The sequence below is a fragment of the Polistes fuscatus genome, unplaced genomic scaffold, assembly GCF_010416935.1.
Source record: "Polistes fuscatus isolate 324 unplaced genomic scaffold, CU_Pfus_HIC Scaffold8, whole genome shotgun sequence".
NCBI classification, from domain to species: domain Eukaryota; kingdom Metazoa; phylum Arthropoda; class Insecta; order Hymenoptera; family Vespidae; genus Polistes; species Polistes fuscatus.
Window position 1 is genome coordinate 3,060,872 of NW_025113162.1, and position 21,837 is coordinate 3,082,708.

The window sequence follows — 21,837 nt, forward strand, 5'->3', positions numbered from 1 at the left end:
AGTATAGCACACCTAGAGTTAGGTGTAATATGAAAAATACACATAGTTGTATTTTTCTATTTATATTAAATTTTTCTCATTTTTTTTTTGTAATATATAAAATCGTTTTTAATAGTAGAGTTACCGCATTTATTTGTGGAAACTTTGATATACTTGTATATTACTAGTATGCATATATACTAGTATGTACTAGTATTTTTGCATTAGTCATTTATGCAATAATCACTAGCCTTGGCAGACGATTACAGCAATTGGTACGTACTCCCATAAGTTTAGAAAACACGCGTTTGAACTAGGGTGTCGGAGGTGCTCCGGGGCATGCTCTCTAGTTTAGGCTTTTGCACCCTGGTGGTATGTGAGAGAATCGTGGAGTGAGTGGGTGGGTATGTATGTATGTTTGCTCTTTTTAGATATTGCCAATATACAGGCAGGTAGCATACTTAGGTGTGAATGTTTATTTAATTTGTAAGTAGGTAGAGACCGGAGAAGTCGCGCGATTGTAATTTCCACTCAGGAGTGGACAATTTCTTCTCCGGATATTATACAAAGTTTCAGCAACCTTTAGATTCATTTATCTCATTTAAATATTTCTTGTATTTTTTTCCATATATTGCTGATACTCTGTACCGCGAGAGATAAATCAGTATCAAACGATTCAAAAGTCTTTGCGTTTTCTTAAAAATTAATTTTTTTTCGAAAAAGCGAAGATAGCTGAATACGTTGGATACTTACTTAATATTAAGTATATTAACGCTTTGCTATGTAATAATTCTTACTGAATACTTCATTTGTTATATATGTATAGTAATAACAAAGTAGAGCAAAGATAAAAGATAAAAATGGTCGAGTAAAAAAGTAAGACCATAAGATGTATGACAAAGTTTCTGCTTTTGTTCGATATTATTTAATTTTTTAAACGCAAAGTGTTAATAATAGGTTCATCGATTAGATCAAATATCACACAGCAGCGTTTAGGGCATGAAAAAAGAAGAGGCATTATGCCAAAGAGGCCTCCACTTAATTGTGGCTGAAGAGGGCAACTACATAGACTATGAAGTTATTTTTTATGGTTCAACAATAAGTTCGAACTTTTCGCAAATAGCTCCTTAGTCATATTTTATATTCTATTGTATTATTTATTTGCTCGTCATTAATTTGTAATTGTAATTGGAGATGATGGACCATTCCATCTCTTCGACACATCAAATCTGTGTGCTATATCGTCCAAAAGATGCATATGTGTTTAGTCAGAGTCAGAAATATTAAAATTTTTGTATTATTAAATTATGAAGCTTAAATAACGTTCGGTAAATATTACAGTAATTTCTCTTTTCTATGTAATACAGTTTAAAAGTATTTCACAATAATTTATAGATATTATTTTTTTAGTAACTTTGTCTTCTTATTTTTCCTATTTCTTTATTTTTATTTATTTTATATAAATGTAAAATCACGAGTTTAAATTTAATTTTATTGCAACGGTAATTAGATATTTGATAAAAATAAATATAGAATTCTATTGAGAAAAGTGCATCTACGAATTGGACGATTACTATGTCAGGCTATTGTATCACTTGATTGTATGATTAATATAGTTTTCTTCTTGTTATAGGTGATCATCGTTGGATTTATCATCAAACTTTCTGGATTCTTTTTTATTTGAGTGCTTTAAATTGCTTCATTTTAAAATATATATATAAATGCATTTCTGAAGGCAAACACATGTTTATATATTAAAAATTAAATATAATTATATAAAATTCTATATTACTAAGAAATAAAAAAAAATTTCACATTTTCAATTATTAATAACTAATTAAATAATTAATTAAAAGAGTTAGCAATTATAGATTTGGAATTAGCAAATAGCTAGCAATTAAATGCATATATTCATTTTTTTCAATTGTTGAGGTTCTATGCCAATTTTTTCGCGCTAATTATACCGTAAGTTGTGAAAGCTTTTCCTAAAATTTATCATTTTAATTTTCTAAGTAAGATACAGTCAACCGTATAATGCGAATTTTGAATCTTATATCATTGGTTAAAAACAATTATAGAAGAACTCGTGATTTTAAAAAATTTTAGGAAAAAAATGAATAAAATAATTACTTTAATTGAAAAAATATTTACGAGTAAATTTGTTTTAATCTAACCTTTCTCTTATTAAAGACGAATTTATCAAGCAAAGGTATACAATGGTTAAGAAGCAATACTTTAAGCAACGATACACTGAAATTTTATCTATTGTTTTTCTTTAAAATTTGTATAAAATAGAAAGAGATAGATAATGTAATAGGTAATATGTTTAACATTAATTGGTTATCATGTATAGTAGACCCTCCTATAATACGTTATTCTCGTAACGTTGTTTCCATATTATGCGGTACGAATTAATTTAATTTGCACTGATTTAGAGTTTATAACGCGATACGAATTAATCACGTTATAGGAGGTAATAATCATGTTATGTCGTATCAAACATTTTACAATTAAAACTAAATACGAATAATATAGGAACACTTTTCTCAAAAAAAACGTTGGAAGACAATTTAGGTTGTACTTGAACGTCATAGATTGAGAGCTGGCTGTGAATACACGTACGATGTTTCTTCTGGAAAAGTACAACTAACTTTGATCGTCATATATCATGCAACATGAAATAATTTAGTCTCGTTTTGCGAACCTCTCGAGTGGAATAGAAATATTGAAAATAATTCTTTTTTTTTTTTATAAAATGCAATTTTCTCTATACTATGATAAATAAAATTGAGTAAATCAAATTTTCGTCTAATATAATAGTTAATTTCTTAACAAGATATCATAGATAAGCTTCGCGAATAATCAAGATTTAAATTAACGTGTATGCTAATGCAATTTTCCTGCTATTCTATTATCTACATCTTAATATTTCAGGTCGTTGAGTTCACGCATCTCACACATAATGATAATGCCAAAGTTGAATAATCGCTTGGTTGTTGCTTTCTTCATGGGTCTCACGTTCTTGCAACCGGCGAACGGGTAAGATACATATATACTTGTAAGATCGATATCTCAGTCTTGACAAAAGCATAAAACAAGATCCGCGAAAGCGGCATTTTACGTGCCGTTGCGCATCAATAATACTCCAACCAGTGGGATGTTTGATGGTAGGAGGAAAATGACATTGTTCGACTTTACGAGGATGGATAACGTGGACGATTGGCAAGAGATATCGGATACCGTAAGAACAGTCGGGAAATCAAAAGCCACGTTGGTCTTGCAAAAAACGCAAATCTTTCAAAGAGCCGTCTTTTTTACTCTTCTCAATCCTCAACCAAACGGAGCTGGATTTGCCGGCGTGAGAACTCCAACAAATTTAAATTTGAAGGATTTCCAAAATATTGACATTACTTGTCGTGGACAAGGCAAGAATAATCATTATAAGGTTGTTCTTAGACACAATGGGCTTGATTCTAACAAAGACTTGACTTACGAGCAATTTTTCGACGTAAGTTTAAATCAAATCAATTTATGCAGTATTGAAATTAGAGGAATTGTATATGTAAATATGTTTACTTATTTTTTATATTTTTTTTTGGTATATCATTAATCCAGGCGCCGATGTCGAACGAAGAATTCTCAACTATCTCCTTAAAGTTAGATAGTTTTAAGCCTTACTACCGTGGTAGAGAAATACCCGATGGGGAACCTTTGAACGTGGAAAACATTACGATGTTTGGCCTGCAAGTGTTCGGTGGCGTTTATTTACCTTTTAAACAAAGCAGCGTGTCAGCTTTGGAGATTGAAACTATCGCAGCATCCTAAATATTCCTGTTATTACTGCAATATTTGAATTTAAATCGTAATCCAATAATAAATAACATTTGCTATAAGGGAAGTCTATCATTAAAAAAATACTTCTATAATATCGAACAAATAATTATAGATATTAATGTAGATATAAACTTACATAAAATACATTTGTAATCAAAATGAAACATTAGTATCTTAAAAAATCGTTGAAAATTTATCCCCGATCATCTGGAAAGAAACTCCCTTTCACGATATGATACAAATCGAAGGATTTATTATAAACTATATATTTATGTAAGAAAAAAGAGAAGGTACAAAATGATGACATATATATAATATATAATACTTTTGCTACAACACTTTACTTCGTGTGTACGTGCTCTACCAATCGTTCAGATATTTTTTCCGTCTCCTCGACGAATCGCACAAAATTAAACGAGTCTCAAAATTTCGTATTAAAACAATAATCGGTTAGTAAATCATAAATAAACGGCAATATTGGATAACCGCGAAGCGATATCATCTTAATTATCGCGTTTATCGTCCGTTGTGGGATTTCGTCTGGGTTGTCTCTCGATGAATGCGTTTACACCTTTACAAACGGATTCCCGGGTTTCGAGAGGCGACGAAATTCAGGAGCTCGTCGCTGTCCTCGCAAACGAATGGCTTTACGTGATGACAGGCAACGTCGTGCCATTTAATGCCGTCGTTGTAGAAGTTGTTGAGAATGGACAGGCAGGATTCATCGTTGCCCTGTGTGATGATAAATGTTTGAGTCAAGATTTTTTTTAAAAGATCAATCAAATTTTCGTATCTTTTTTTTTATTTTCTCTTTCTTTCTTTCTTTTTCGAACACAAGTCAAAAGTCACGATATTAAAATTGATTAGTAGAATAAAAAAAAATCTAGAAATAATTCTTGAAATACGAACTAGAACACAGATCGTAAAGAAAAAAATAAAATAGAAAGAGAAAAGAACTGTTAGAAGTTTCAATCAAATTGAATCGGATAAGTGAAGATGGGAAAATCGAAGGAAAAAGACGGACGAAATCGAAGGGAAAGTAAAGAGAGAATGGAAAAGACCGCAGTACCTGAGCAGCCTCGCGGTTGTCTGGCTGTGGCTGACCGTATCCACCAGTATGGCTCCAATCTCCGGAATTACGTTGGCTGGTCGGTCCGATTTTAGCACCGGATCCAGACCAGAACCATCCGTTGACATTTTGCGGTTGAAGATCGGGACGGTCGCAACCGTTAAAATTGCATTTACGTCCAGAAGTCCAGATGTACCTCACGTTCCCTGAACGACGGAATCGTGTTAAATAATATTTCTCTTGATTCGGGATTATTTAATTTTCACTTCGAAAATCTAATCTCTTTTACGTATTAACTCCAAATTCATGTTACGGAAAGCACTGATTTACAGAAAGAGTTAACAGCAAAATATATGCACGTATAATAATATTAACTGACGAATCAAGTTATAACTCTGTCAAAAAAATATAGATAGATTTTTGTAATTTTCTAATCCCTTTTCTTCTTCTTTTTTTTTTTATGCAACTGGTTTAAATTTATTCCCTCAAAAAGATCTCTCGAGATTATTATTTATGATTATTATATAATAAGTTACCAAAGAAGTAACATACGCGAAATATCTTTCGTTCCTTTAATTTTATTTTTCCATCACTCGAGTGAAAGTGGACTGCGTCTTCGATAATAGCATACATGTTACATGACTTACGAAACACGTACTTGAAATTGATCCTTGCAACACGGACGAGTAAAATAATTTATTAGAAATTTCGAATGCATCGGACGATACGAAAGAAATTTTGGTAATTATAATTCGTGCCAAAATTCGTTTGGAGAAAAAAGTGTACGTTTAAAATAAGAGTTTAAGTGAGAACATTTATCAGATACGAACCGTGAGTTATTTAACGTTCACGTAAGTTTACCTCTGGCTACTCTCTGCTTGATGAATTCATTCTCTTGTGGTGTCTCGAGAGATACCGCGTCCATGCAATGACGACGGCAAATGTTACGAGCATCAAGCCAGTCCACTTCGAGGCTTCTAGTTGGTAAATGTTCCCAACTGAAGAAGTACGAATGAGAGACGCCCCTTGCGTCCCTGTAACTCGCGTGACGAACGCCTGGAATTCGTGACAATAATTAATTCAAATTGACATTGATCTTTTAAATACAGTAATCAATATCTTTTCCGATCTATTTATTTATTTTTTATTATATTCTTTTTTTTTCATTTAACATCGATGTCATTATTTCAAATTAATAATAATCACATAGATGATCTACTTTTTATGTATATGAAACAAGTAATTATGTCAGTAGATTAATTGTAAGCCAAAATATGAAAACAATTTATTTTATAATATAATTAATATTAATATGAACAAAGTCATAAGATGAATTTTTTGACTTAATCCACTTTCGTAATTACCGGCACAAATATCGACATGGTAAGCCTTTATAATCACTTGCATTTAGTAACATGATCGTTAACTTTGTTTTCTATTAAAATGAATCATTGATACTACCATTTTTTCTTAAGACGATCGCGCTAATGACCAATAAATGGGTCGGTTTGTTTCATTAGGAAAACTTAGAAGGACGAGATGTCTGATTACCTTATTCGTACATCAATGATCTTTAGTTTCTTATTTAAGTATGCTTAAAACTATACGCTCGAGTAACGAAAGAGTTCAGTAGAATTTCATGGAGTAATATAAATCGATAATACTTTTCTATCACAACATAAACGAATCGTTAAATTATTCATTTAATTGAAATCATTTATAGGAGATGATCATTTATTAAATTCACATTGTTAGAAAAATAGTTATAAAAATGAACACACAACACAAATGCTTAGATGACGTTAGATGTTCATTTTATCAAAAGCTTGTCCTATTTCTCACATAATAACATTTTTTATAACGGAAATAAAATTGAAAGGAAGATAAAGAAACAGAGAAAAAGATAGAAATATATGTATATGTATATATACATAGAAAGAGAGAGAGAGAGAGAGAGAGAGAGAGAGAGAGAGAGAGAGAGAGAGAGAGAGAGAGAAAGGGAAGAAAGAAAATGACTGCAGCAAAATCCCTACGATTAGCCACGGTCAGTTGGTTAGGGTTAACTACGTCTATTTAGTCGTAGCGCAAAACATTTAACTTAACTACAACAAAGTGCTCGAACTCAAATGAAATATTATTAAAGCCGGGAAACGCGACGCATACTTAAATCGTAATTACAAACGTGTACTTTCGTGACGAGCGTCGTTTAAGGACCTCCGTTCTAAATCACAGACATTCGTGTTTCTTCCTTCGAAAAAAGAAGTTTCTTTTAGATTCGTGAAAGTTTTTTTTTTTCTATTACCTGAAAGATTCAGGTCGTGAAGATTGTCATATCATTGTTGTTGTATCGAATCGTTTTAATCGATCGAAACGTTACTTTCTATTTGCCATTGTCTTTTCTTTTTATAATTATCTATTAAACGAATAAATGATCTATAATGATCTATAAAACATCTTAAATTATAATACTAATATCATTTGTAACTAATTTTTTTATCTGAAACTAAAGTATCTTTTTTATTTATTTCTTTATTTCTTTTACTTTTGCTTTTATTACTTCTTTTTTTGTTCTTTACTTGTAATTTCTTTGACAATCCATTGTAAAATTTGATCAAAGATACTCACGATTTGAACAACTTCGTGGATCCGGCAAGGATAATCGGCGTTGAGCGTTCACGACGATTACGCCGAGGAACAGCAAACAGATGGCGACCCTCATACTCTCAAACCTTAAATAAAACAAGTCGAATGAATAAATCAAGACAAAAATTAAATATTACAAATTAAATACAAATATTTATATTTGCCGTTCGAAGATAAATTATTTTGTTGTAAAATTAGAAATTAAAATTTATTAATTGTGATATAGAACTTATTTTTATACGGATAAATTTCATTTTACTCTCATTAGAAATTCTTAAATTATGATACGAGTATTTAAATTTATCTATTAAAAAACAATTAAATGATCAAACGATGATGGATAAAATAATACAAAAATTTCATCGGTGTATTCCTTTTACGTCATATCGATAACGGTCTACCATCTTTCGTAATATTACCGGTTTTAGTCTCGAATTTTATTCGAAATTGAAATTCCATCTCGATGTATAACTCAATTGCATCATCGAATTTTAATTTCGTCGATTTACAAATCCATTTCGATTATAAATTGCTTTTCGATGTTTTATACGATGTTTAACATTTACATAACATTTGATTAGATTATAAATTTATATAATATATATTATATTGATTTGTTGAAGAAAAAGTTTATTCGTATTTTTCCGATAGATTACTTTAGAATTACATGACTCCGGTAATATGTCATAAAGTAATTAAAAAAAAAAAAGAATTGTGATATTTGTTTATGATAAATGAGTGAAAATAAATAGATAGATAGAATTTCAATTTCGATCGAGGAAAATAACACACGATTGAAAATATAATTCTGTCGGGTAATGATGAAAATCGAGCTCGAGGCTAGAAATGAAAAATAAAAAAAATAAAAAGCATGATGATCAAGGCTTGATTTCACGCATCGTATAAATCGAAATAACACCAGATCATTCTACTAATAACTTTTATCGTATGAGAAACTGAGAAAGATTTTCTTTGACTCGCCATCATTCTTTTTATAGCAAAACCTTTATAATCGTTTAAATAGTTTGTTTCCTTTTTAACATTTTCTTATTTACTTTGATTTCAAATAAAATTCTACAAATATTATTTAAAATTACTTCGATATAAAGACTGTCGTTATTTCTTCAATCATTTGATAAGAATGTTGTTTCATTATATTTCTGTACGATTAATCAGTTATTTATCGTTATTATAAAACTTTTTAAAGAGCAATAAAATAAGAAGAAGAAAATAAAACTTAGATTTATTTATGCATAAAGTGTATACTTAATTACGATAATGTTAATAAGCTTCGACATATTAATGAAGACTTTTTGGCCATTCTTTAGATTTATCATGCGATTCATACAAATGTCTCATTTTACTTGCTCATAATTTGAATACATTAACATATTTCTTGATATTCGTCAGATTTATTATGCGGTTCGGTAAGGTATTTTCTTTGCGGTTCGTAAGTTTGGTATATTTATCATGTTTCTTGAAATTCATCATCAGATTTATCATGCGGTTCATAAAACCAAACCGTAAATGTAGTATCTTAAGCTCGCAAATTATAGGATGAACGTGACCGTAAGGAAGTTGCAGTTTGCATTTCGAAATAATCACGAAGTACTGGCTGATCACTCTCACGTCGGTTACCGTAAATGTCAGGTTCAAATGATCACGTACGTCTGTATCCTTACGTTCTCAGTACTCGTAAACCAGTCTGGAAAGCAAAGGTACATTAACCTCAGCGTCGAAACATTAAATTGCGCGTAAGAAGACTATAAAAATGAAACTCCTTGCAGTATCGTAAGTTAACACGTAGCAGACATCGAATAACGTCCTTGCACATAACTTTAATTGATTTTTTTTTTTTATAAACATTTTTCTTCCATTCAACATAAATCAAATTTCTGCATTATCGTTAGCTATTATCTATTATATATATATATAAATTCTTTTCAGTGCAATAAAAATAAACTCATTCATTATCCGTATGAAAGAAGTCTCATAATATGAGAACTCTCCAAAGTTCATTATTTTGAGGTCGTTAATCACTATTCTATTAAATCGAGATCCCCTTTATGAAGAGCTAAAAACCGTAATAGCTATACTATAGACGACGTGTTCACATAATAGGAGTAAATCATAAACAATTGGTGATTAAATCGAGCGTTATATAACGCCCCGTACTCTTTATACTCTTTAGGAAGAATTCTCATACACACATACACATTTTATAGTTTAAAGAACCGTAAGGAACGACACTTCTTTCTTTCCTTATTCGTAAAACGACACTAACATAAGCTATAGGATTTGCTTTAGCATCCAAAAGTTTCTTACTCGACTATCAACCAAGACCCATTCTCTTTCAATCCATTTATAGTGATCGTTGTGAGAGGAAAATTTCAATTTTAGTTTCTTTCACTTCGTATTACGTATGATATCGATCTAGAATTAAAAAAAAAAGTAAATTACGAATCTCTCGTAGAAATATTTCGATGCTCAAGTTTGATTTTCTCAATTGATTCGTAAAAATCATGTTTCTTATTCATATCAGACAATAAACTGCGAAAAACAAAGAAGAGAGTTGTCAGACGAGGTTGCAAAATCCCACGCATTCAACGATCCACTCGCTCGCTTTTATAATCCTCGGTACGAAAGAGCAGTGAGATGGTTTGTCTCATTAATTTCGTACCTTGCTCTTTCTCTCTCTCTCTTTTTGTCTCCTTCATCCTTTATATATCCTTCTCTCTTCCTCTTTCTATCTTCCTCTGTCTGCTTTTAATCACAGTACGATGCTTGGTACTCGCGCTTTCTCCGTGAGTGTTACGAACCGATACAACTCTTCAATTCACTCGCTCTTATCTTTCGCTATTTTCTCACGATGCATTCACTTCGAAAGAGAGAGGAACAGAGAGAGAGAGAGAGACAATCAAAGATTGGATGCTCGTACTTCAGCGACGTGTGAGATCGACTCGAAACGTGAAAATTTGTGAGAAAATGGAAGAGAAAATTCTCATTAACAATTTTGTGTTTGCAACTTCGTATTTTCGATCGTGAAAATCACAACATTATAAAATCTTAAAATATCTTCAAATGATCTTTCATTTTGCTAAGAGAAAAAACAAACGATATTAAATCTCTCTCTCTCTCTCTCTCCCTCTCTTTTTCTATCTAAGTCTCAATGAATTTTGTGTCCAATTGATTTATTTTAAATTCGAAACTCTAGGAAGCAAGGCACGTATGGTATTAGTTGAATCTACCGTTAGAGAACATTACATATGATATACTTTTATCGTTCACCTACTTCTTATCGCGAAAGTCTACCTTGTTGCACTTACGATCGTTTTTAATATAATAAATTTTTTTTTTTTTAGAATGAAATATAATATATATTTAAGTTTTTTAATCGATATCATGGAAATTATATTTAAACAATAGAAAATTGTTTCAATAATATTTTATAAATCGTTTTTCGATTAAATCCGTTGTTCACTATCATAGTTTTTTGAATAAAGTGAGAAAAATCTCTAAATAAAATTTCATACCCCACTGTTCGACTCGATTTTCGTCTTGTAATTCGATCGAATCTGTTTGTACGGAAATTAAAGCTGCTAAAACGAACTGTCTCATGGAAGAACGAATAAGGTAAGAGTTCTCTCTAATCTCTTTTTCTCTTTTTCTCTTTTTCTCTTTTTCTTTCACGAACACGTACACGTGCACACCGTGTACGTGGAATGCATGCGTACATCTCGGTGTCGTTTTAAGTTTATCCATTGCAAAACGCGTTGATGGTGGCACGTCCACAGTCAGGAAAAGATTACTTGTTAATGATGTATATGTGTTCTCGTTAATTATGCATACATTCTAAACGTAAAGAGAACAAAAGTAAGAAATAGGTGTGTCATAGCGAATCGATGAGTACAAGTACATTATTATACAAAATATTTAGCACGACAAATTAATTTCAATTACGTTTCGATTTAGATTTAATATTCTTTTTGTTATTCGTTATGTACAGATCCGATCATTCTGATTAATGATAAAAAAAATTTAAAAAAAAGGAAGAAATAATATCCCCCTTTTATTCGATTCGTCCTATACGATTCTAACTTGTCGTATAATTCATTTTAATTGAAAAGTTGAAATTAAATTAAATTAAAAAAGAGAAAAAAAAAAGAAAAAAGAAATGAATTTCTAAGATAACGTTATAGGGACAAATTGAACGAAGCATCGAACTCGACAGAAGAGAAACTTGCTCAATTCGAAAAGTTGACGGGGATATAACAAACTAATATAATCGCGGAAAGCGTAAGTAAAACACACATACGTAGAAATACTAATCTACATACTAGGAATAGGGCTACATATACGGGTTGGAAACTTGCGCTTTTTTTGTACCGTAACTTCGTCCTATATGTTTTAACCGAAGAAGGAAATTTATCGAGTACGACGCTACTTCGTTGTAACACGGATCGAACGTTGAGAAAAATTCCGAAGTAAACGACGAAGTATCTTCGAAAAACCGAACGCGAGACGATAATCCATCACCGTGTTCGGTCTTTCCATCATTGGCTCATTGACGACGATCTGAAACTTAAAAATAGTACGCCTGTGGACATTTAATGGTAATGAAATTCTGTAGATTTTGCAAACGGAATCTTAACTTTTACCAATTGCAAATTTGTCCATTAGAAAAGATATTTAATCCTCGTTTGAAAATAAATCATTTATATATATATATATAAAAATACAAAAGGTGATTAAAAAAATGTTTAAAATCATATATACTCGCATATAACATAAATTAACTGACATTATTTATATTCCTAATCATATATACATGATTAGTAGATATTTGTAATATAGATAGAAATTAGTATAAATAGACATTAAAACAAATTTCTGTACCTTATTATTTGTATTTTCTTGTATTCTACCTCTGTAATGTTTACCTCTCACTTCGACGATGTTGCAAAAATCGTTGACTTTCTTCGAACTCGGATGCACTAACATAATCGGTACTTTTCTACATAAATGGGTATAAGAAAGATATAGGTATCTTAGGTGGATATATACGTGGTGGAGGTGACGAGAGGACGAGAGGACGAAACTTTCTAAACCGTTCGTGATACGACGAGTGTCACGAAGAAGAGACCGTGCGAGTTAAGTTTAGTGGCCTTAGGTGAGCGTCCGAGTAGCTGCAAGCAGCAACTCGTCGTCGTTGTTGACGTTCGAGTTTAGAAGTTTAGTCGTGAGACTAGGAAGAACGAAGAGAAGGTAGCCTGATCGGCTTAAAAGAAAGACACTAATAAAAGATTCTTGGCAAATGTTCTATCAAGCCTTTCTCTCCTGACTCTTTTGAATCTTCGATGAGGATTTCTTGCCTTTCCAAAGCGCATCTTAGGTTATATATATAGATACTATCATCAAGATTAGGATCGACAACTTTGTTCGTTTCAACAACGTTGAGCGATTTAAGATAGTATAACTATATATTGGTAAGATCACGATCTTCCGATAGAAATTTTATTGTCTTTTTTCGAGCCTTTCTCCTAACTCATCGAAGTATCTTTCGACTCTGAGGATTCTCGTTGTCTTCGAAGAACCTTCGAGCGATTAAATTCGATTGAAAAAACAAAACAATATGTAGCTGTATATCTATAAGCTAATCGTGATATCAAATTCGTTGGAAACATTTCAACGTTCGTTTTTGTATTAATACACAGAAAGAGATAGAGAGAGAGAAATTGAAATATAGAGATCCAATTATGAACGAAAAATTTATTTCAGTAGATTATTATTTTATTATTATTATTATTATTAATATCTTTCTAAAGAAAATATACTGTCTTCGCGTCAAGGATCGTTAAGCGAAACATTCTGGAAGATATTGCGCTCGACTTTCTATATATAGTAAGAAGATAATCACTTTTTTTTTTATATGTCATAATGTCTTCGATCGGCTGATCTTAAATTATATCGAAGAGAATCGATAAAGAAAAAAAAAAGAAAAGGAAAAGAAGAACAGTTTCGCAAACGCACCAATTCCCTTTCCATTTCTTTCATCCTCGTGAAACGAAAATAACGGATCTATACGAACGAATCATTAAAACTTTCTTATTTCGAAGCATTACTAAAGAGATAGTAAAAGCGTACTTCTGTCTTCTATACGATGAACCAAATAAATCAGTGGTAGGGTCTAGAGTCGAAGTATTCCCTCCTCCCCCCATTAATTTCTCACGCACAATAGCGTTTTTTTGTTCTTTTATTAAATATTTCTCAAGTACAATAACAATTCGCTTTGGTGCAAAGCCACCTTAATCATATACCATAGTATCTCACGTGGATAGGTGTGCATACGTGACATGCGTTAAAATCCTCTTACACGACGTTTTCTTGAACGAATGAATTCGAAAGAGTCTCTGCGAGAGAATATAACATTTGCTTTCATCATGCGTGAATTCATTTTCCTTTAGTTCTCCAACGAGCATGCAAAACGGTTTTAAGCTTCCTTTGTTGTCTTTCACGTTAATAAAACTGGAAGATCTATGCGGTGGAAATGATTGCTATCGTTATAACGAATGGAATAAGTGAAAATAATAAATTGTATTTCGCCTAGCCCTCGTGTCAAAATTTATATAATGTTAAAAGAAAGGAAAGAGAAAAGGAACGAAAATCCAGAGAAAAAGAATATTTTTGAAATATTACAATGAAAAGAGTAAGGATTAATAGTAGATTCGAAGAATTATAACGAGATATATCATTTGCTTATTGTTAAATACGAGATAATAGAAAGAAACGGAAAGGATGCGATAATGATCCAGGTAGAAGTGTAAAATAATAGTGACCGTTATAATAGAGACGGATTATCAGAAATATACTATCACAATGATGACAGTGCAACGATCATTATATATTATATAAGACTGGATTACGTAAGAAAAAAAAAAGGAAAAGAAAATTTAGTATAATCTGTAGAGATGTATGTTTAGGACGCGTTAGAAAGGAAAATTTGTTAGAAAAATTAACGATGTTGCGAATGTTCTTACCGTATGTACTTGCGCAAACTTGTTAAGGTTCATTATTAATAACAGAGATCATAGAAATTATTTCTACGAAATCTTCGATACGTAAGCATATACATACGTGTAATTATGATTCTTTTTTTTTTTCTTTTTCTTTTACCTTTATTGGTATGCGAACAATTTTCCTTTCCTTTTACAATCGAATTCGACCAAATGTACGGAGATGATGTGTGAATGTTATGCACGGTATATTATAGCTATACTTTAAAGATAGGAAATAAAGGTTGCCCGTTAAATTGCATAATTCGTAATTACAATTATAAACAAATATTATATTACTTGGTGAAAAATACGCGACTTCCGTTTCTACTTATGGCGAAATTTTCACCCTGATTACCGTCATAAAGAAAAAAAAAGTGATTACAACAACGTTGCAACCTGGAAATGCGACGAGATCGAATAAAATGCGTATTACAACGAACTTTCGTTACCGGTTATATGAGTGAACATCCGTTTCCTCTAAGATCTTGAATTTCGATAAGATTATCTTTTTTTTCTTCTTTTTTTTTCTTTAAGTGATTCTCCCGTAAAAAGAAAAAAAAACAAGAAATAATTTGTAAAATTACGCCACGTCGTTTCTTAAAACTTCGAATCATTTGGAGAATGTTCGTTGAGATAGCATTTTGTATTTTGTGCATCATATTATTAGAAAAAATAAATATATATATAAAAGAATAAAAGGATAAAAAAATTGAACTTCAGTTTAACTCGAGAAGGGTTGGCTAAAGCGTTAAGAAACGATATCTCGTTCGACGAAGCGACACAAAACTTTACAGAACGAAAATTATACCTTATACCACTCACGAAACACTTTTAAAAGGAAAGTTTCGAGCTGGAACGAGGTGACGACTTCTAAAATGTTGAATAATTTCAATTTCCTCCTTTATTTTTCTTTTTTCCTTTCTTTCTTTTTTCTCTTTTTTTTTGTTTTCTTTTTTTATTCTTTTCTCCTCTTGTCTTCCTTGCAGTTAACAATTTGCATTTAAACGGACTCCTCGAATAGAAGTTCAATTTTAAAGTCTTTCAAAGCTTTTCGAGCTTTTAAAAAAAAAAAAAAAATAAACCTAAAGAAAAAAAGGACCAATGACTGAAAACATAGGACGATTTTTGTTGCTGTTTTTTTCCCTCTTCTTCTTCTTCTTCTTCTTTCATCCTGTTTCCTGTTCTCGCAAGATGACACGCGATAAAAGAGGGAGGAAGAGACGGGAAAAAAGGAAGCCCGAAGTTTCAATGAATCGAAAGATCTCCTTCAACGAGGTAAAAAGAAGAGTTAGACTACTAGTCTAGCGAAAACGTGAAATAGCAGGAAGATCGAAACTTTGTTTTCGTTCGTCGAACGATGCGCTACATTAATAGAAAGGAAAGTTGTTCCAGAATCAGCTCATTAATTCGAATATCTCTTCTCTCTCGGTTCAAGATCGATGGATCTCAAAACGACACGTGCATTGCCCCGGGCTTCCACTTCCACCTCCTCCTACTCTTCTTATTCTTCTCTTCGTCAAAAGAAGTAAAAAAAGAAAAAAGAAAAGATCATGAAACGAATACCGTTACCAACGTTGCGAATTTCTGAACAATGTAAACTTCTACAATGCTGTTTTGAGATCCTCGTATGCTCAAAAAAAGTGTATGTAAATTATTTTACAAAATTAATGAAATATAAATTAAATTCGAAAAATGTCGCGAATGATAATGTCAAAAAGAAAAAGAATAAATAATAAAATAAAACAGATCGAATAAAAAGAAAAGCAGAAGAAGAATAAGAAGAAAAAAGAGTAAGGGAGGATGAGTAAATTAGAATTTGTTAGTAAGTATAATTAGTATCTAAGTGATAAATTAGGGTCTATCCGCATACTTTCTGAACGAAGTAAGCGCGAACTAGAACATTGGAGTCTTTCTCGATGGCCCACCTTACAAGGTCGACCGACGACATTTAATTTCGACCTCGTTCGGTCGCCTTTCTACCTCTCGAGGATTCAGATAGAGAGACCGGACACGTTCGCGGACTTGGAATGAATCGTAAACGGTAAAGGACAGGAGGGAGTACTACTACTTCTACTACTATTATTATTCTTTCTAACAAGCTTTTCTAAATGTCTTGAAGGAACATTTCGGAGGAAAGAAAAGAAAAAAAAAAGAAAAGAAAAGAAAATAGGGGGAGGAAAAAAAATAATGGTTTAATAAAATCTATTAGAATTCGTAGTTTGCGGGTCACTTTGTCGTTTCAGGAAAATGATTATGACAATGAGAATGGGAATGAGAATGTGACTGCAAACGTTGAATGAGAATGATAACCGTACACGACACCTCCTCTCTCGGAAGGAGAGATCGACCACGATCGTTCCTGGCTTTATGTGTTAGTAACAACTTGTGTGTGCGTACCTGTATGAGTGGTGTAACCGTTAGCTGGCCGGTTTACTACTTTGATACCTGGTTCAACGCAACGATTCCAAACGAACTTAACGTAGGTATACAAACTCGCAGTTAAGGCAAGCTTCTTCTTCTTCCTCGAATCGATTAAAAGGGCTTACTCGTTTCGTTTAAAGCGATAACTCTATTTAAGACCGTATTTCTTCATTTTATTCTCAACGATTTAACGCGTCGTCTCTAACTTCGTTAGCGTATCTTTTCTATGTTGGTTAATCTCGTTATTTTGATCAAATTTTTTTTTTTATTTTAACTAATTCATCCGAGTAATTTAAATAATTAATCTTATAACATATAGAAAGTTTAAAGTTATTCAAGATTTTATTATATAAGCCAATAATTTTAATAGTAGACTCTAATAAAAAAAAATATTACGCAACTTGATTTTATTATTTTATTATTATTTGTACGTTGATATAAATTATAAAATCAATTTTTTTGTTTTTTTTTTTAATTTCGTAACTTACAATTAGCCCAATTTAATAATTATTGACATATATAATATTAATAGAAAAATATGAAAAGATTTTATTTTTGTCTTAAATATCTTGAATTTGATTAATATTAATGTCATCAAAAATTAAAAATAAATTGAATATATTTGTTTGATAGTCAATTAAAAACGAAATATCGTAAACGAAAATGTATATGAGTGTAAATTTAGATCATTAAATGATCGTTACACGTTGATCAGTGATTTTTAATTAATAGGGCGAACGTGTTTCTTCGGTTAGAGAGTTGGTCGGGCATTCGGGAACAATTTTCAAGCGAATTCCGATGTAACCGAAGGCGAGTGGAAGCGTAACGATGACCAAGAGCTCGAGGTTCAAACTTTTTGCCCGAAGCAACGAAGAAGAATGGCTCGGATGCGTTCCGAATAAACGCCGAGATGCCGGCGGTCCGTTTTTTACCATAGAAACAACGGTACAGCAAGCAGTAACGATTCAACTGTTGATGGTTCGTCAAGTAGTTAATAAATAATTTCATCTAATATATAATCATTTTTATTTCCGTTCCAGAAAAAAAAATCGTGGTGAAAACTTTTTTCTTCGAAATAAATTCAAATATATATTTACGACGAAAATCTCAAATTTTAAATTTGATGACAAAATTAAATATGCTTAAAAAAAAGTAATAAACGTTAATAATTAATGATATAATGAAAATTATATATCATTTAAATAAGTCACTCTATATTCTTGTGAAATATACGTCACTCCAATACTAGAAATGAGATATTAATTAATCTCAGAGAGAAATTAATGAATTCTTCGAGCTAATTAATCGCTCAGGCAGTTTGAGTTTGTGAATGTTCCCAGACAAATCGTTTCGGTGATGAACACTCGCCGTGTGGAAAGCGATCGCGCTTCTCTCGCAACAGACTGCGTGACTAATTGTTTTGACGACAAGCTTTTGACATTGTATGCAGATTAGACGCGGAGAACAAAAGAGTCGGTGGTATATAAATTAGAAACACCCTACTAATTCGAGAGGACGGTAATTTCAAACTACTGTTGCGAACGCTTCTCTGGAACTAGGGTTTTGTCGATACCGAAACACGAGAATGCTTTTCAATATTTAATTCTCAATAATCGATTAAAAGAATTGAATGAATTTTTCCCTATCACGTTATATTAAAAGAAGAAAAAAAGAAAATAAAATGAATATTTTCTCTTGTAAATTTTAAATAAAATTTCATTCACTTTTCAATCAATATTTCAAATAATAATAATAATGAAGTAAATTATGAAAGAATAATTTTGACAAACGTAAATAATTCTTAATCATTTTTATAATGATTTTAAGATTATACGAAGAAACACTGAACTACATCTCTTTCGTAAGAGATTGCAATAAGGAATCAATATCATTTATTGAGTTTACTTTCGTGAAAGTACATGTATGTAGAAAGATGAAAAGAAAGAAAGACATATATATATATATATATAATATATGCAGGTGTTGTCGATGTTTAAGTAGGCTTAACGAGAGAAGCATTTGATTTCGCAAAAGCAAGAAGCGTACGGTCAAAAGTCTTGTTCTCGAAAGTTGCTATAAGCAAACTTATTGCATCTACCTAAGTGTATACATACATCTACGAAAAAGAAACATATGAGAGTATGGATTATGTACTTGCCCTGTTAGGAAGATACGTACGCAATCGGTTCTCAACGAACCTAAAGATTCTTGCGCAAGAATGGAGCTCGTTCTTCTACTAGTCTTGCGTTACGGAAATTTTTTTTAATACGTTTTTTATTTTATTACTCTTTTTTTTCTATTTTTTTTCAGCGAATACTAGAGAAAGTAGTTATACGTTTAGCGAGTGTACGATGATAATATTAACGATACGTCTTTCAACGAATCATTTATAATGAGATTTTTATGCTCGCATTCAGATTACATTCAATAACGATTACTTCGTGGTATAACGAATTTGAATATTCATCAACAATTACATGTAAAAATACTGTACACGTTAAATCTTGCGGTTTAAAAATATCATTCATTTCTATTGATGAAACGTATGTATATGTGAACAATGATAAAAAATATCTTTTTATACAAACGTGTTTTCAATACAACGATTTAACTTCTCTATATTATTTTACTTGTCTAGATAATTGAAAAATAAAGTATTGTCATATGTAATTTTTAACGATAATAAGCATATTCAAAATTTAACAAAATATTAACATTATATTATATTAAATACCACAATATATTTGCTTAAAATTATTAATATATATTTTAAATATATCCTATATATATATTAAAACAATATCCTATACATATTTTCAAAGAAAATGATTGAAGAACGTTTTGGTTTTATAAGTATGCAGATATATAATAAACAAAATGAAAATTCCATGGAATAATTCAATGGTTTTGATTTTACATGGAAATAAAGCCTATGGTATAGCATCGTCTTCATAGATTATTTGAAGCGGGTCATTGCGTACGGAACCAGAATCTCAGCATGCATTCCGGATTTGATCGACGCGTAGCTAACGAGTTATAAGGTTATCGACACCTTCTTAACAACATAGTAATAACATGACTAAACTATTATTTTATCATTTATTCTTATTATTTTCTTCGAAGAATTTTGAATTATAAAAAAGGAAATAAATGTATTTTAAAGGAATTAGTTTTTGGTTCCTTTTTAAATACACATTTGTATATGCAAATTTTTTTTTTTGTTTAACAGATAGAGAGACAGGTATTTGGAAGACGTCATAGGTCATAATGCGTCGTATACTTTAAAATAAACGTGCTGTATGCATCTAGACAAAAATAGATGCCAACGAAAATTATGTACATATATGAATATAATATTGCAGATTTTTTCGTGACCAATAACTCATATAGACCATAATGTTAAAGAATGAAAAGAAAAAAAAAGAACAAAAAATGCTATCAAGAGACGAATCGCTAAATTCGCGTATAAGTCAAATGAACAATCTTACAATAAATGAAACAACAACAACAAGCAAAATGATAAAAAGATTAAAACAATAGATTGGAAAATGAAAGAAATAATTTCATCGATAAAATGTCACATGCCCAATATATCTTAAAACTTCTTATAATAATTCATATACCATCTTATTTAAGAAAAAAAAAAAAGAAAAGAAAAGAAGAAAAATGAAAAAATCGTACTCACTTAAAAAACTTCTAATAAACACCTTTCCTTTTTCTTCACCTTTCTTCTTTTTATTTTTGTTCTCTTCCTGTCCGATATAAACTCGGGCAGTATAAATCGGAAAGGATTTCTCGTACGCGAGAAGAATCCAACGGCGATTGGCAGAAAGAGGCCGAGAGTGTTGAGGAAGAGAGGTAGAAAGAAGATCGGTCTTACGAATTGGAAATACAAAGAAGGAATGAACTGACGGAGGATCGTGATGAGCCAGTATATAGTCGGCCCACATTCCCTTGGTGCTACGAGTAACCTAAATTTCCCCCACCATTTAACGTTAAAGCTGGGCATCGAGTCCGGGGCATCGCGTGCGTGTACCTGGGAAATAACCCCACCTGTCCTCCTCTTCTCTCACTCCCTTTCTTTTTCTTTTCCTCGCTCGTTAAAACTGATCACATGTTAGTGTTAGGTAGCCAACTGTAGGAGTCGTCCGTTCTCGACGACGAGACGACGATCACCTCCGGTTTCCCCTTTCACCCTTTCGACCATTATACCAATTTATGTAATCATTTTCAAAAGGATGACCTAAAACGAATTCGTACCAATCAAAAAATGGCCCCAACTGCAAAAGGTAACTTACATTAGTCGACTATGTAGCGAGGGCCGTTATTTTTCAACGACACTAGACGACGTTTCCTTTTGTCGCGAGGACGAGATGTCAGAAGAAAAAGAAGAAAGAAAAAGAGATAAGAAAAAACGCGAAGATCCGTAACGAAGCTTTCGTGGAATAAATGAGAAATGTTCTGTTGTGCAACGAAGGAAAAGTCGTTGAAAGGTATAGAGAAGTATTGCACGCACTTTGTATCTTTTATAGCTACCCGATGCAATAAGTATCTCTTCTTGTAGGTGTACGCATCTGTAAATACACTATAACCATGTACATTTATAATGTCTTTTAATTGCGTAAATTCACTGATGAAAAATGTCTTCCTTCATTCAATGGATGGATACCTTCACAATCATTCATTCTATATAAATGTACTTTCGATGGACTTTTCGCCTTTTGAAATTTATAGAATATGTCACATAATGAACTATGATAAAACATCAGACGTTTGGATTATTAGCCAGCAAAGAGAAACAGGCTTTTAAATAAAGATATACTATATATATATATT

The 21,837-nt window shown here is 31.6% G+C and overlaps 2 protein-coding genes and 1 long non-coding RNA gene across 3 annotated transcripts; 2 read left to right on the plus strand and 1 right to left on the minus strand.

Annotated features, from left to right (window-relative positions):
- The first annotated feature begins 1,898 nt into the window (after positions 1–1,898).
- Positions 1,899–3,869, plus strand: LOC122525016. The gene is made up of 4 exons (XM_043647545.1): positions 1,899–1,944; positions 2,914–3,018; positions 3,151–3,487; positions 3,595–3,869. Exons 2-4 carry the CDS (start codon positions 2,942–2,944, stop codon positions 3,802–3,804), a joined length of 624 nt encoding a protein of 207 aa, XP_043503480.1. The 5' UTR covers positions 1,899–1,944; positions 2,914–2,941; the 3' UTR covers positions 3,805–3,869.
- Positions 3,870–4,135: 266 nt separating this feature from the next.
- LOC122524829 lies at positions 4,136–20,937 on the minus strand. Its single transcript, XM_043647303.1, has 5 exons — positions 20,687–20,937; positions 7,508–7,611; positions 5,744–5,938; positions 4,883–5,088; positions 4,136–4,545 (listed from the first exon to the last, which is right to left on the minus strand). The coding sequence occupies exons 2-5, from the start codon at positions 7,599–7,601 to the stop codon at positions 4,387–4,389; spliced, it is 654 nt and encodes a 217-aa protein (XP_043503238.1). The 5' UTR covers positions 7,602–7,611; positions 20,687–20,937; the 3' UTR covers positions 4,136–4,386.
- Positions 20,938–21,410: 473 nt separating this feature from the next.
- LOC122524831 lies at positions 21,411–21,603 on the plus strand. Its single transcript, XR_006305638.1, has 2 exons — positions 21,411–21,494; positions 21,566–21,603. It is a non-coding gene; the product is annotated as an uncharacterized LOC122524831 (long non-coding RNA).
- Positions 21,604–21,837: the final 234 nt, after the last annotated feature.